Source organism: Tiliqua scincoides, chromosome 7 (assembly GCF_035046505.1).
Source record: "Tiliqua scincoides isolate rTilSci1 chromosome 7, rTilSci1.hap2, whole genome shotgun sequence".
In the NCBI taxonomy this organism is placed as follows: domain Eukaryota; kingdom Metazoa; phylum Chordata; class Lepidosauria; order Squamata; family Scincidae; genus Tiliqua; species Tiliqua scincoides.
In genome coordinates this window covers 53,480,945-53,497,933 of record NC_089827.1, presented here as the reverse complement: position 1 = coordinate 53,497,933, position 16,989 = coordinate 53,480,945, and the positions used below count along the sequence as shown (strand labels likewise).

Here is a 16,989-nt window from a genome sequence, read left to right as displayed (position 1 = left end):
TGAATGAATGAAGGTCTTGCAGTAGCTCAAGGCATCTAAAAGGTCTTGCACAAAGTAAGGCTAGCCTTTCCTTCTCTGCCACCGCTGCATCACATATGTGAAACAGCAAATAGTGGAGGGAGCCCTTGTCCCTCAGCTCAGGTAAGAAGTCGAACAGTTGTCCTCACGCTGAGAGCAGTTGCATTGGGCCAGCATGGGCTCCATCAAGTCTCTGGAGGGCCAGAGGCTCATTGGAGACTGGGGGCTCCCCGAGTGCCTGATTGGGAGCCCCCAAAGGCCGCAAGTGGCCCCCGGGCTGGGGTTTGGGCACCCCGGTCTACAGAATTTAAATCATTCTACCAAAATGAACAATTCCTTTTGCTAGAGCTATTTCACCCAAATAGCCGATTTGCCTGGTAAGCTGAAATTTCCCAGGAACAGAGTTTTAGAACACTTCCTCTGACTTATGTCAGAATACTATAAGCAGGTATCTAGCCAAGGCATTGAAGGATTGCGTTTTGCAGTCTCATGTTCTCTTGAGAAACTGAACATCTGTTTTGTGGTATTTATTAGCTTGAGTTTCTAGAGAATTTAGGACTTCGAATGTAAATGCTTGGGAAGCATTGTGTGGCTGCTTCTGAGACACTATTGGGCTCAGTCTCCTAGGAGTGGCTACTGAGTAACCTCCAAGTCAATGAGATTTATGCACTAATTCCTCACAAAGCCAATTACAATTTAATAGGTTTACATAATGACCATTCCTGGTGAATCACATCCCATGCTTACAATCTAAAGAAATCTGTGATGAGTGAACACCAAAGGGTGGCTATGAACTAATGAAAGCAGTGTTTCAACTGAGGCATATGGAAAGTACTAAACAAAACACTGTAGCAAGAGAAAGTGGTAATGCAAACGGATATTGTCAGACTGAATGCAAAAGGAGAAGTAATTTGCTAATACTGAACTAGGTGCAGATTAAATACTGGTGCAAATACAGTGCGAAACAAACTATGACAAGTTCTAGTTCTTTAAAAAAGGTTTTTATATACATTTGCAAAACATTTATACAATGACATTTGAAATAAGAAGCAGGGAATAACAAATGTAAAAAAGCTGCTAGGGCCCGAATCCAAAGCTTTCCAGTACCAAAATCTACAAGACAGAGATTATACAAATGTGTACAAATTTTAAATAAGCTTGTGAATAGATTTGTGTGTGTATTTAAAAAACTTCAAGTTTGCTACAGTGCTGATGGCAAAACTGAAGTGGATCCCCTTCTACTGTTTAATTGAATTAAAATCTGAATTTGAATGACATGTCTCCTTGAGAAACAAAGGTTCTGACTCTTGTTCAAGTTCAAAGAGATGGACCAGGAATCGCCCCACTCCCAAATGCTGCTTGAAAAACTGTTCAGACAAATAAGATAAAACAAGTTCTATAAAAACCCAAGACATTAGCCACCAGCACATGGGATTATTTATAGAGTGGCTAGGCCCAACCGCCTTGGATTTGTTGGAGGAAAAGATAGTGCATCTATTCCCTAAATGCTGTTAAATAGTATGGAAAAAGTTGGTGGAAGCAGTTTAGAACGTTGCTTTCAGCCCAGTCAGTCTAAAACTGCCAAGAAGGAACAGCTGAACTCTATGTTCCTGGAGAAAGGTAGCAGAATTACCCTGCATTCTATCATTTCAGGACAACAGTATCCAAATTACAAGTGGCAAGGGGATTTGAGAAAAGGTTTTTCCATTTTGTTTCTGTAGGTGACCAAACCTGTTGCTGCTATTTGCTCTCTTTCTGAACCCATGTAGGGCAATATAGAGTGCACTGAGTTCCGGAACCTATCTACTAGCTCACATTTTCCACACACTGTTGATGAAAGGATTTTTTAAAAGTATGCCTATGTACAGAAATATACAATATAAATTAATCTACTACAGATATATGAAAAAGTAAATAACACATTATAAAGATGCCACACTCAAGCCTAAGTGAGAATGAAGTGCTTTCCCAAAGAGGATCAGGAACTCAAAATCTCGGTGCCTGGGATACAAGATCTGTCCAATCAGTGTCTCCCTCTCAGCAATAAGCCCTTAAATGTTGCCTTAATCCCTGCCTCTACAACAGCACCACAAGAAGAGGACCATGTCCATTTACTGCTGGTGATAAGTGATTTAAGTACTGCAGTCCCCAGAATAATTACAATCTGGGGAGAAGCAATGCATATTTCAACCAGGATTTACCATTTCACATCAAGAAGTCCTTTGTTAGGTTGCAATCCTATGTGCACACTCTTGGGAGTAAGCTCCACTGAATACAATGGGATGTACTTCTGAGTGAACATGCATAGGACTGAACTGTTAATTTCCCACATATAATCATGAATTTAACTGTACACCTAGGATTATAAATTTAACAACAATTTGGATTCCTGGTGCTAGAACAAGCTATTGGGAAAGAAACCAACCCAACGTCACTTTTAACATGCAGACCAACATTTCATCTTAATTGACTTCTCTAAAAGAAATAGCATTTTGTACCTAAAACATTGTTTGAAAGACAGCAGTAACGTGTCCAAGATACTTGTTCTGTCCAAACATGTTTGACTTTTCCAAGTGAAATCCATTCCATTTTTTTTTACTTCCATGTTAAGGCTGATGTATCAAAAGATTTCCCAACTCTGGTCATACAGGAGAATTCAGACTGCAGAAAACATGGCTTCTCTCAAGCTTCCCAACTTTTCATAAAATCATGTAAAGTGGTTGCAATTCTATTGTACAATTTCAGACAGAAAAAGCTAAACTCTGTATGTTGACCTCCTTGAAGAATGCCAGTATTGCGCGCATGTATACACCCCAGTTACATGGTAGAAGGTCATTTCCTAGGATACCTTGGCCTATCAGAGTCCAGGCATTATGTAGGCAATGTTGTCTAATGTGTTTGACTAGAAGGGGAAAAAAAGATATATATATATTTAATGTAACAAATATGCTTCTGGTGTTACAACATTATCGAATAAATGAAACCAGGGAAATCAAATCTCTAAAATCATAGACTTTGAAAGAGTTCATCATCATCATCATCATCATCATCTCCATGATAAGTTTAATTATCCCAACAACACCGTTCCAAAATGCAGTTGGAGAAAAAGAAAACAACAGGGGGGAAGCAAAGGAGATCAAAGCAACAGGGAGAGGTTCCAAGAGGGACAAAGGGGATGAGGCAGGCCAAGAAGCAGAGTCTCAAAGGGACTGGGGGGTGGATAAAAGGGGGGGGATTTAGAGGGATGCAGCCTATTTCTGGCCACCTGCTGTTAGCAAATATGAAGTGCGTCGTGAATGGGTCACAATTCCTTCCATCTTGGGGAAAAAAAAATATCACAGAAACACAGAAACAGTTTGGGATTAGCAAATGACCATTCCACACAATATAGTCCCTCAGTATTTTGCATACTGTTTGAATATATATATTCAAAATACTTGCATATTTTGCATATATATAACAGTCCATACATATATAGTAGACTGGAGGATAGACTTGCTGTGGGGAATAACTGTGCTGCTGCTTATTACCCCTCTTTTAAAAAATTTGTTTGATGTGCACTCCAGTAGCGGGGGGGGGGGGGTTTCAAAAGAGCACCTAAATAAGCAGATCACAAAATGGCAAGGCTGAGCTGCAGAGGATTACCTGAACAGCGGTTTGTGACTGCAGAACAAACATGGTGAACAAAGTTACCCTGCATTAGACTTGTGTAGTCTTTGTAGTTTGGGGCTTCTTTGTAGTTTTTAAAGTACTGTGTTGTTGTGTTTTTTTTAAAGTTTGCAAAATAAACTAGGCATGCTAGGGGAGAATTGCTCATTTTTAATTGTATCACAAATAATGAACAGGAATCTGCATCTATCTGTGGCTCTTTCTGTACTGAACAATAGCAATGAATGCAATATTACAAGGGAGAGAATATTGCCTTTTCGCACGGGCAATACAAAACACTCTGAATCTTGGGGAAATGTCTGTGGAACAGAAGCACACGAAAGAAAGATGAACAGAGAACTAAATATGGTATAAATGATAAAAATGGAAGCATCCAGTCAACACACTGCTGATGGTGCAGAATGTAAATTTATCTTCACAGTTAACCCTGCAAAGGCTCTTTCCCTCCTAGCAAAAATCAATCCAAATTTCCTTTCCAGAATTGCATCACATGAACGGGAACAGTGTACTCTCAATAGGTGGAGAGATAGCAAAGAGGCGCTGATGCATGCCTACAATAATTACAAAACCCATGTTTTCAATGTGGAAAATGCACACAAAGAAGCTGTAGCAAGTTGAATGACAGAACGTGACACTGAAAGATAATAACAGAACTCACCAACACGCTTTTGGGGCAGCCGTTTAGTTCAGGTAGCTGGGAAGTCAGGCATGCTAAAGGGCCCAGGGCACAAATAATCGAATCCAGGAGCACTGACAAGCTTCCTGATACAGCCACCATCCCCTGGAAAGCAAGCAAGGTTATTTTAAGCTCACAGTAAAAACACAATTCTCATTTGATGTTCTCAAACAGGGCAGATGCTCAGCAAGAGTTGGTGTTGCAGTTGGTTTAAAATAAGTTTATTCCATTGTATGCCTATATGGAAATCTTGGTTCAATCTATCAGAAATCCTGACATAGAATTAGAAATCACGAGATTTTTCTCTCCTTTCCTTGGCTTCTGTGTTTTTGTGCATTTACATGTTTTAACAAAGAGGGCAATTCTGCAACCACGAAGGCTAAAAACCAATTCAAACAATGAAACTTTTATAGGTTAACAAGAGGCTCTGGGAAGAGAAAGTGCAGCTGAGTGCTGGACGTTGCCCATTGTTGGGTTAATGAATCAAGTATGCAGAACAATGGCCCAAACACTGACTATTTCAGCTCATGCCACTTGGTCACCTGAACTTTGTGTACACAGCAGCAGCTATTCAGTTGATAAATGAAATGGCTGCCTTACAGCACAGTCCTATACCTGTTGACTCAGATGTCCTATTTCAACTCAATGGGACTTACACCCATGTAAGGGTGTATAGGACTGCAGCCCTAGTCAATATATCTACCTCTGTCTCCTGTAGCCTGTGGCCAATGAGACTTAGGGATTCCCCCAGCAACTGCAGATGTGCGGCTACATCAATGGGATCCGTATCAGGAACTTTGACAGGTGACGAAGACAATACTACAGTACTAGATGGAGACTTCTTATGAGGTGACAGCACACCTGTTAGAGAAGCTGAAAAACAAAAAATAAAGACTTCATTGCAACAAGGGAATGTACATTCTGAAATCATATCTTCTCATATAAGCAAAATACACACAGAGACATACAGAGCCAGGTTATACCACCTTCTAACAAAAGATGTGATGGCCATTCTCTGCCAGCTGAAATATCAGACCTGTCAGGAATTTCCAGCCGAGTGGTAACATCCTGACTGTATGCTCCGTGCAAGAATGGAGCAGAAAGTTGAGTCTTGGGGGAAACACAGTAGGAGTTGTCTGTTATATGGATCTCATGCAAGATTTTTCACTTCCATACAGGATGTAAACCTGTATCCAGTGTGACAGGGATGCCTGATCTAGTTCCCCAGAGAGTGCAAAACTATCATAAGGCCTTGCAGCTTGCCATGCTGGATTTAAAAACCTCAGATAGAGTGCTTACATTCCAACCCCTCCCCAATGTATCTGAAGCACTAGGGGAGAGACTTACATGACTTTATACCAATTCCCTCTCTTCCCTTTAGAGTGAATATTCTACAGCGAAAAAGGCGCTGAATCATTCCCGTGAATATAAGTAGCAGCCTTACAAGAAGTCAGACCGTTGGTCCATCCAGGTCACATATTGTCTATGCAGACTGGCAGCAACAATTTGGGCTTTGAGGGGAGGGATCCTTCCCAGCCCCACCTGGAGATACCAGGGATTGACCCTGGGGCCTTCTTCATACAAAGCATGTGCTCTCCCACTGCAGTAGACCCCATCCCAATCATTTGCCAGAAGAGTCAATGGCTATGGTTGCAGAAGAATGTCTGCCCAGGCCATACTGTTTGCCCTATCTGAAAAAGGGATTAGTAACTAGCTATGGGCCACATCATTATCACAGCATTTGCCATCAACCTCTGAACTCTGTCCTGCTGGTTAACATTCTCTGATGCTTCAGTAGCCTGCCCACATAGCTTTGTTCCAGCCACTGTTGCTGCCATGAGGATATGAGCTCTGCAGTCACAAAGCAGAGGTTTTCAACCTGTTTTCTTTTGCAAGTACAACTCTGGCATGTACCACCACTGCCCCCAGTGACCGTACAGGAGCAAGAGGCTTGCTCCACAGTTGGGTCTTTGCTTGGCACCCCCTCCTTTTCCAAACTGTGCCTCTTTGGAAAGGCCAGGCAGCTGCACAGCCAAATCTTGACCACTAGTGCACAACTGCCCCAGTCCATCTTTATTTTCAGTGGGGTTGTTCCAGGTAAGGGGGGCATCACATGGTCATCATGGCTGTAGGATCAAGTACCACCTGCCATACTCTGCAGTACCACAAACTGAAAAGCACTGTCCTAAAAATACTTGACATTCTTGTTCTGAAGCAGCTAAGAATTTAGGGAGAATGCTTTGAGACCTTTGAATCTGAACTCCAAGGTCCATGAACAACTTAACCCAATTTATAACAGTTCAATTAAAAGGGACACACAATATTCTGATGTGATGCCACAATAAGATATACACGCTATTAAGCACAGCCTCACTCGATCAGGCCATAGGCCCATCTAGTCCAGCTTCTGGTCTCTCACAGCGGCCCACCAAATGCCCCAGGAAGCACACCAGATAACAAGAGACCTGCATCCTGGTGCCCTCCCTTGCATCTGGCATTCTGACACAGCCCGTCTTTATTACCTTGGGAGAAAGCAGTGCTCCCCCATCTCTGATCACGGGCAGCATACTGGCTGTTGAGACATAAAAGCCAGTAGGGTATGGATGCTACCTTTCAACTTTGGAGCTCCCTCTGATGAGGTTGCTTTCCTTTTCACGGTTGTAGCCTCTGCTTTATTCTGCTTATGTTGCAAATACTGGGCCTTCTGCTTCCAAACCTGCAGAGAGAGGAAAATAAAATTAGTGTTAAAAACACTATGAGCAGCAGCTGTCCAAAAACTCAAGAGGTGGGGCAGCTGCAGGGAGAACACCTGGTCAAGTAATTTTTCATGAGTGGATTTTATAATATTTCATAATCTGGAGGGAGGGTGCAGAGTATTTCATAATCTCCATCAAGAGCAGAGTGTTATACGAATGCAAGAACCATAGTGGCAACCTGCCAAGATAAAGGCCCCTCATTACATTACAGATATTTTCATGAAAATGTCTTCTCAGATATTTACCAGTTTATCCTTCTCTGGAAGCTGTTTCCAAACTTCTGCCAGCTTTTTACTCAGCTCACCAAAATCTAACAGGAAATCAGAAAAGGTAAACGATCAAGAGTGAAGAGAACTGATTTCCAACTTACATGTTTATCCACTTATATTTAGGTAATAGCCTGAACCATTACTAAGGGCCCAATCCTATCCAACTTTCCAGCACTGATGCAGTTGTGCCAATGGGGTGTGCTCGCTGCATCCTGTAGTGTGGGGGGGGGGCAGACATGGAGGCCTCTTCAAGTTAAGGGAATGCTGGCTTACCTCAGGGCTGCATCAGTAGTGGAATGTTCTATAGGAGTGGGTCTTAAGATTCATAATTCACGATAAAGAAGACACCCAAATACCTGACTATCTGCTTGAGTGCAAAACCTATCCATGACACAGATGCGAAACTATCACTGTGAGGCACAGGTGGATTTTGTTGCAGTCACTCCTATGTGATAAAGCACTACATGGGCAGGGCGTGGACAAAAAATAGGCAGAGCTAGCAGCCAAGAAATTGTCTGACCTAGTGTTTCCCAAACTGTGGGTCAAGACCCGATTGCTGTTGGGTCATGAAACTGAGAAGCTGATAGTTGACAAGGTAAATGTATTGAGCCCTATGGAAAGTGAGCCACACATACATGTTTACTCATGAGTAGACAGCCATGCCTCAGCTCTTATCGAGAGCCAACAGAATGGTCCTAATCTGATGAATGTGGAGTTCCACAAATTAACCAGAAGGTGGTCCACCCACCATAGTAAAAAGGATAAAAACAGAAGCTTGAGTGGCTGGTAAAGTGAAACTTTTTTAAAGTCTTGTAATGCTAGGCAGGTCCCAACGGAGTGTCATTTTAAAAAGTGGGGACCAGTGCTAAAAAGTTTGGGAAACACTGGACTAACCCCAAACTGTATGTTTAAGAGGGTCCACCAGCTGGGCAACTGACTGGTGACCCCTTGCCAGCTGCCTATGTATTTTTATGACGGGTGTTTCTGACAGAGGAATGTTGAAATTCTTAAGTAGTTTTACAACAGACAGAAAGCTGAAATTTTATATACATGTAACTCCAACAGGATATTTTTACCACTCTCCTTCCCACCTCACTCAGAATTTAGGACAGTGATGGTGAACTTTTTGGGCTCAGCATGTCAACAATTTGGAAAATGCCTAACTTGACTGTGCTAGCATGTCACCCCTCCCCCAAACAAAAGAGAAAATTCTTTACATAGTCATTTATTTATTTTTAAATACAGTTCAATCATATGGGGTGCTATGTATTATATGAAGAAACATCAAATTATTGTAAAAATGAAATACAAGTAAAACAAACTCAGTGGTTGCTGGGTGTTGATGAATGCTGGCATGTCACCCAAAATGTCATGGTGTGTTACTTCTGACACGCATGTCGTAGGTTTGCCATCATTGACTTAAGCCGTGAAGTCTGCTTCACAACACCAGCCAGCAAACAGCAACCCATGCACAGATGTTTTATAACAGCATTGTCAAAGCTTTATGACAGAGACTGGCTAGATAGGTTGGTTACACAAAAATCCTCTTAAAATTTTCAGGACCAGATTTGCAAGGAAAAACCAGAACCTACTCTGGGGCAAGCAGAACTACCTCAGCATTAAAGCACCTCTTCATAACATGTGTTTTTATGTTGGGATGCCCTAAGTGCCATAAATTTTTGGTGATGGGAGTTACAGAGAAATGGTCCTTGCCAACCAGTTAAATTGTGGAAAGGGCTTGGACTGAGTGATTAACACCCATAAAAATGTGCCAGGAAAGTTTAAAGGCAGTTAAAAAAAAACACACCACACTCTTCCAAAGTTGTTCACTTATTACCTATTCCAGGATGCTCAGCCACAATGTTAACACGATATTCCTTACAGAATACTTGGTAGGCAGACATATTCTTCTTCTTTGGCTAAAAGACAGGCAGACATCAATCAATCAGTCTTGGAATAAGACAATCTAGCTCCTGTGTAAATCTCTAAAGAAATATCTCCTTTACAGGTTGTCGAAGGGTTGCTTTTAACCCCCTTTTCTGTATCACATTGAATGGGTGGGCCCTCCATGCTACGGACAATTCAAAACCATGGAGAAAAAGCACCTCCATATAGGAAGGAAAGATTCTACAGTTGTGGGCCTGTGTAAGCCATGATTCTGGTTGCCCCACCAACAACCACTCATGACAGAAGAGACAGAAAGAAAAGCAGCCTGGTTACCTGGACAATGTGGCTCTCGCTGACTGTCCTGCAAGAGGCCCAGTTGCCTTGGGAGAGTTGAGAGCTTATTGCATTTGGTTTAGGTGCGGAGAGGGGAGGGCTGAGGAAGAGATAATCTGCAGTCTGGCTGAGGAGGTGAAAAGCTGAGCACATGGAGGAGGGTGACTATGAGTGGCAACTCAATTCCCCCCAACACCCCCTGATTCAAAGGCCTTAAATCACTTGCAGGGGCACAAGGATGGACTGGCACTTCTGGGCCCTGAATGATAGTGAATTAGCAGCTTCTGCAAAATATTCACCAACAGCATCTATAGCAATAGCTGTCTGTTTCAGTGTCAGACCCCTTTTAAGATAAATTTCTCTAAGATTCAGCCATTCTAGACACCTGTAAACTCAAAAAGGCTATTTTGGGTTCAAGTGCTGAACTTTTTAAAATCTCAGTTAAAATGACAATTTCAGAGAAAATTGGTTGGAATAAAAAGTAAATTTGGCCTCTAGGTCTGGGGCAGCAAAGGGTAGACTAACCTCCTATTAGAACCAGTGCAATCCTAAACATGTTTACTCAGAAGTAAGTCCCACTGTGTTCAATAGAACTTACTTCCAGGTAAATACACAGGTAAGATTCAGACTTAGGGCACATCTCCCCATCCCAGCTTGATGCAGCCTAAAATAGGTGTGCTGTATTGGGGGGGGGGAGCAGATTGGGAAGCTTCAGAGGGGGAAGGGGTATCATTTCTCCTTACCCCTCTGTAAGCCTCCTACTCCACAATGGGTTGGCACAAGCCCAAGAAGAAAGGCGGGGGGGGGGGGGGAGGCTGCAAAATGAAGGATAAGATCTGGCACATGTCATCACCACTGCCTCACCCATCCCAGTTTCAACCCCTCCCTACCATGACACTGCTCCGGTGGGAACCAGCAAAGGTTGGTGAGTGCTGCCATCTCTTGTGGCAGTGCTCCCAGAAATGGCTGCAAATAGAATGCTCCATTCACTGTGAGTGGCCTTCCTGCAACAGTGGAAGTGCGTTTCACTGTTGCAACACTGTCTGGCTGACAGTCTAATCCTGGATAGGATTGGGCTGTTAGTTATGCACCCGCTTACTCATTAACATTTCTATCCCCCATTTGTTCTGCAAATTTTGTTTACCTTTTCTTTTTCTGATTTCTCAGCTCGCTCTTTTTCTTCTTTCTTCTTCTTCTTCTCCTTCTCATTCTGTCCATCTGTGTGGAAAACTGGAGGTGGTGGTAGTGGTGGTGGTGGTGGAGGAGGAGGAAGAGGAGGGGCAGGGACAGTAAACTGTGTGCTGGTTGGAGAGACTGGCAGTGGTGTGCTTACTTCTGCTGCCACCAGTGAAGTAGAAAGCCCCAAACTCTTTTTAGACTTGGAATGCTTCTTCTCCTTGTGTTTCTCTTTGTCCTTTTTCTTTTTGCTCTTCTTTGATTTCTTCTTCTTTTTTATTTCCCGATATGAGTCGTCAATCACTAGTTCTCCAGCTTCCAACTCACCACCGGAGGATGAACCAGATTCCAAAGGTGGCTCTAGGCCTGAAAGCTCAAACTCGCTGTTTTGGCCTTCTGGGAAAAGGGACGTGTCTGGGCTAAAGCTCTCAACAGCTGGAGGGGGATGTGGATCTGGAGGCGGCTTGTGCTTCTTTCGGGATGATTTTAAGCCATGTGTATCATGAGCTGGGAGGGATGATCCTTGTTCGTCGTGAGTTGACTTTTTCGAGGACTTTTTTGTTGCAGGTGATGCCGAATGTGGAAAGGGCTCATCTGCTGTGCTTGTCCCTTTCTCCTTGGGTGAGAGAATCAGTTTCATCTTTAAGCCATCAGGCTCCCGCAAGGTCAGTGTTTCAGTGTTCCCATAGGGGGGCTTCATTTTTTTGGACTTGTGGAAAGTGCCATCATCCAAAGACAGGTCGCTGATGCTCCCGCTCAGCTTCTTCTTGTGGTGCTCCTTCTTGGCCTCTGAATAGCCCGAGGCAGTGAATGACACGTGGGATTTTTCAGATGTCCTTTTAGAAGGCTTGGAGCCTGTGGCCAAAGGTGAGGTGATGGCTTTAAGTAGATCCATGGCAGTGTCAACGGAAGATGGACTCGACACTACTTTTTTCCTCTTCTTTGAAGAGGACTCCAAAGATAGGGGTAGTTCAAGAGGAGAGAGATCTGGGAAAATTCAGAGGAAGAAAGGAGGGACATGCACACTCAATTTTTATTTACTGACAGAATTTATATCCTGCAAAGGGCACTCAAGGTGGCTTACAAATAAAACAATACTAAACACACTGATTATATAAGTTTTAAAACAATTATAAAACATCTATAACACTTTCACTTATAACTTCAGGGTTCCATGCCAGTGGACCCCGCTGGGAGGCTTCAAAGAGTGATCCTTGAGAGGGACTTGATCTCATGGCTATTAGTTTCTAATTCTTATCCTGCCACGTCAATTTTAGTTGATTAATTGAAGAGGCTGAAAGATAAGGACACTACTGGGTATTCATGGAATATATTTGGGTTGTACAGATGTAGCCTCATATCCACAGGAAATCCATTCCAGGGACACCCCACAGATACTGTGGATACAGGGACACCCCACAGATACTGTGGGAACCCTGTCTCTGTGGCCCCGCACACCCATTAACATTGTCTAGAGCCTTACCAGGGCAAAAATATTCTTGCTTTTACAGGTTGCTATGAACATTCAAGCCTATAGTGATGTGCAGGTACGCTGCTGGCAGCCTAAATACTTGAAAAACTAGGAAACAGTTAACTTCCTGCTTGAATGTTTATAGTAACCTGTAAAAGTAAGAACAGTTTTGGCCCAGTAAGGCTCTAAACAACATGAATGGATATGGGGGGGGGGGGTGCGGATCTGCAAGTAACAGAATCCCCTTGTTGAGTCTCCCCTTGTTACTTGGAACAAGTCAATTCTTCCCTGGGCTAAGGGTCCCTACCACCTTGTGAATGCCCCCCACATGGACTCAAACCCTTGCCATGGAGAGACTTCGTGCTTGTTTCACCTGGCTGTCCAATTCTGGTAGAGGAGTCTCAGGAGTGTGGGGAGGAGACATTTCAGGGTGGGTGGAGGATGGGTGGTGAACAGGACCATGGGCAGGGCCAGGACCCAACAGTTATGCCAGATCCTAGCCCCGTTCCCAGGCAGCGGCTCCAGGTTGTTCCATTCTGTTCGGATCTTTGCCACCAATTTATGGTGCAGATCTGAGTAGACACAATGGGACCTTTGCAGCTCTACCCAGGGTAAGGGGAAATTTTTCCCCTTGGCTCAGGCCAAGCCTCAGTCAGCCCCAAACTTGTGCTGGGTACAATGCAGGCCCACTGGCCTGCCTGTTCCAATGCTAGTTAGGGTTGCACTGCCCATTTTACTTCTACACTTACCTCTATAATAGTATGCATTGGAGGAGTGCTTTCTCTTTTTGTGAGCCTCTGTCCCCAGCAAGAAGAGGTCAGTCTCCTACAATAAGAACATTTAAAAAAAAGCACGAAGTAATTGAAGCTTGGTCATACTTGCTTTATATGATGATTCTGGAAGCCACGCTTGCATGCACACTTACTGCTTTATGACATCTCTATGTGCTTTGAAAACTTATGTGGTCTGCTAAGCCAACTGACTTTTGGAAAACTATCCTGTCAAGAGTCAGCATAATCTTACCTCAGAAAATAAATTTCCCAGCAGGGGAAAACACAATACAAATACTATCTATTGACTTGATAGGAGAAATTTCAGCTCAGAGAGGAATGTTTTGATGAATAGCTATCCCCAAAGAGTTAAGTGATGCAAATCATACTCTGGGCACAGGACAAACATGCAAAAACCTACATGGAAGTGGGCATTTGCCAGAGAATACATGCATGTTTGGATGCAAAACCCACATGGGTTTCCTTATCCTCGATTATTTTGATATCCACGTATCCTTTCCACTTTTTATTCTCCGACATCCTTGACCAGTTTCTCTGTGTGGATTGTGGGGTGGTCACATCCCACATCAGTAGCTCAGGGGTGGTGCAGCAGAGGAGGTATGCTGTGGGATGCAGAGCGAAGAAGTGGTCTTGAGCCTAGATCATGTCAATCTAAAAGAGGCTGCTCTCTCCCAGCAGCCAGGATACTCAGCACTGGATGACTTATCCTTGGATAGGAGGAGTTGGCAGGAGGTGGAAGAGCGGGAGGGGTAATGAATCCTTGCTGTGGCCAGTGAGAAAGACAAGTATGGTGCCATGCAGCCAGCCTTGCTGCGGCAGGAGGTGAGAAAGACAAGTATGGTGCCATGCAGATGCCAATACTCTTGGAAGTTGGGGGGAGCTGAGGAAGATATTGAGGGTGATGTCCTTCCCACCGTTGGCACTGACTAAGATAAGGATCAGATAAGTACTATGCTAGTTAAAATTAGACTCTCCTTTGCAGAAATCAAGCACCGGAGACAATATAACAGGCAGAAGCAGTAATGTCTCGATTTGTCCCAGGAGCTCTTGTAGGTAAAGCAGGAAATGAGCAGCAAGCTCATAGTAGATCCTCAGATGCTTCCAGGATGAAGACTTTGCCATATGGGAAGGGAGCTAGGAGAGGACAATGGCCAGCCAGGAGTGAACCTCGAACAATACAACTACCAGACTTGAGGCACTGGTGGAACAAAAGCCCCAGAACATTAAGATGCTGGTTGGGACTATTTAAGGCAGTGCTTTCATGGAGAGGCAGACTGCTGTGATGGAAGCTTACCTACACAGGCATAACCTCCATAGGTGGTGGAGGGCACCACAGGGGAGGGAGTGGGGGGGGCAGGGAGAAAACTCACTGGAGGTTGCATCACTGAGGAGCTGTATAACTCCCCCTTTTTGTTGACTTATTGGCCAGAACTTGTACTTTGTGCATTTGCAAACAGCTGTGGCTGAAATTAAATGGTGTTACTCAGGGACATGGCACTTACTTTGTGAGCTTTTGCAAATAGTTGTTCTTGCATTGGAATGCAGTAAACAGTTTAAAATTTCAGAATGTCTATTAACAGATAGCATGGCCACAATTTTTTTTTTAAAATAAAGATTTGCTTGTTCCAATAAAATCCTCCTCATCTCTTTGAGCCGTAGATAAATCCAACCCCTTATTGCTGCAGTAGCATAGATCTAGCACTTCTGCCCACACTACCTATCAACCTACTGGTTTCCTTTCCTGTTTCTAGCAAGGGTAACCCACAATCAATGTGCTTGGGAAGAATTAGTCAAAGAAAGTGAGAAAAGAATGTTCCTATTAAAGTTGGACCAGTCAATTAAATACTCTGCCTGTGGCTGGAGTGTCTGCTACTGGACGGATTTGCCAAACGGAAGTCAGGCAATAGTACTAAGTTCCCACCCAATCCTAAGGGCCATTTACACTGCCAGAACAAGTGTCCAACAGCTTAAACATCTTTATGGCTGAACCAAATGTGACCACAAATGCGGCCTGGCCATTGCCGCAAGCAGCCTGTTCCATACAACGGCAGGAAATGGATGCCCACTGCCACTAGTAACTTTGCGTAAGTGTTGGGAAGAAGGGAGGGTGGAACGGAGATGCAACGGGTGGGGAGATGGTGTATCGGGCCTGGGAAGAGGATGGGTTTAGCGACAATTGCACCTGCCAAATCCTAACTCTGCTCCCAGGCCTGATCCACCTTCACCAGTCAACACAGACTTGCTTTAGAGCTGCTGGGGCTTACCTGGGGCAAGGGAATAAAAGTTCACTTACTCAGAGGAAACCTCAATATCTCAAAACTCCCCTATGGGATCCAATGGAAACCACATTGGCACCGCTGCATGGGGAGTTACATGGACTGTGCTGTGGAAGTTAATGAGTTACCCTCGTAGATATTTTAGTTTAGAGCCCTGGGTTGATTTGGGTCTGATAAATGCATGCATCACTGAAGTTCAGTGCTAGTTGGCATGAATTAGCTCTAGTATATATCTAATGACCTTATAATTATTTACCAGGACTAAATGTGTATGCAACAATAAAAATGTGTGTGTAATATTTGTTCATGTCTTGCAGCTCTCAAACATCTGAAGTTTATCGAATAATAAAACAGGTTTTCTAAATGTCGTCCAATGCATTCGTGTTTCAGCTATCACCACTTTTACAAAAGAAGAGTGGTCAGCTTTCCCCACTCTGATCTCACAGGCTCTCACTTTCAGTCTCTTCTTGGAAGTCTTCCTGACCTGAGCAGCTATCTCCTCCTCTTCCCGAAGGAAATCTTTGTAGGACCGTTTTTTCTCTCGTTGAGTTCTGCCTGCTACCAACCCCACACCATCAATTTGGTCACTCTCTAGACAATCTGAGGGAGGAAACAGATTTATGTTAAAGGAGTAAACTCATGGCACACTAACACAACAGTCACTGTGGTTAAAGGTATAGGATGAGGCACAACAGGAAGCAAGCACGGATGTATACAGACAACAGAACAGTGGAATCTAAACAGTACAGCCCAGTACAACAGCACTCCAAGAATCTAGAGGAAAGCACTGTGCTTCATGCTGCCATGTAGAATACTGATGTTTTATTTCAGCTCTTACAGTGCAATCCTATACATGACTACTCAGAAGTAAATCCCATTGAACTTGAGTGTGAATAGGATTGCAGCTTTAGCATCTCTTCCAGGGATGGCAAGAACTGAAAAGGGTGCTCAACCACACATGGGTCTAAAGATCGACACTGTTCTGTGTAGAAGATATGGATCCAGAATTCCTATTCCTTGGAGGCAAAAGGGTGAGGAAGCACTGCTTATGGCCAAGCCCAATCATGAATTTAATCAGCACTTTTGAATTACCATTGTGAGACTCATGTTCCAATCCTGGTTTTCTCCAATCTCTGAGGATAAGGGAGGGATCTGGAATGCTGCAGAAACCCAATCCATGCAGGACACTGGCTTTCTTCCCTAGTCTCTCACTCCAAGGGTTGGGGATGGTACTCTCTTTGCAACACCCCTCAGATGATGAAACAATCCTACCTTCTTTTTTCCTGGAGTCATCATAAGCCATGGCGGTCCTGCAGGGGCCTGGGAATGTGTTGCCACGTCTGGGCTGCTTCCCCCGTTCCCGTCTACAGGACAAGGTCTAAGAAACAGAGAATGAGAACAACCCTCCCATAAAGTGGAGTCATAATGCAGAAAGGGACTGAATGAAGGTTTTATGGATGAAATGGAGAGGAGGAGAATGAGGAAGTGTGTCTCTCGACAATGTATCTTTTTGCCCTTCAACGATACCAGGGCTTAGAGAAAGAGACGAAAGTCCAAGGGCAGTTGGTTTAGGGCTGATTTTCATGTGAAAAGTCAGCAGAGTAATGTTTTTCAAGATGACAACCAAGGCCATCTTCCTAAGTAAATCCCATGCACTTTCAATAAGG

General features: G+C 43.7%; 1 protein-coding gene across 2 annotated transcripts; it reads right to left on the bottom strand.

Moving 5' to 3' along the window:
* Positions 1–1,003: 1,003 nt before the first annotated feature.
* Positions 1,004–16,678, bottom strand: HMGXB4 (HMG-box containing 4). 2 transcript variants are annotated; one of them, XM_066634037.1, is made up of 10 exons: positions 16,595–16,678; positions 15,777–15,922; positions 13,005–13,080; positions 10,753–11,771; positions 9,226–9,307; positions 7,365–7,429; positions 6,974–7,079; positions 5,067–5,236; positions 4,346–4,468; positions 1,004–2,920 (listed from the first exon to the last, which is right to left on the bottom strand). In XM_066634037.1, exons 1-10 carry the CDS (start codon positions 16,623–16,625, stop codon positions 2,876–2,878), a joined length of 1,863 nt encoding a protein of 620 aa, XP_066490134.1. In that variant the 5' UTR covers positions 16,626–16,678; the 3' UTR covers positions 1,004–2,875. The 2 variants fall into 2 exon arrangements, with proteins under 2 accessions (XP_066490134.1, XP_066490136.1); XM_066634039.1 differs by having other exon boundaries at positions 15,807–15,922; positions 16,595–16,677.
* Between the last annotated feature and the right edge of the window lie 311 nt (positions 16,679–16,989).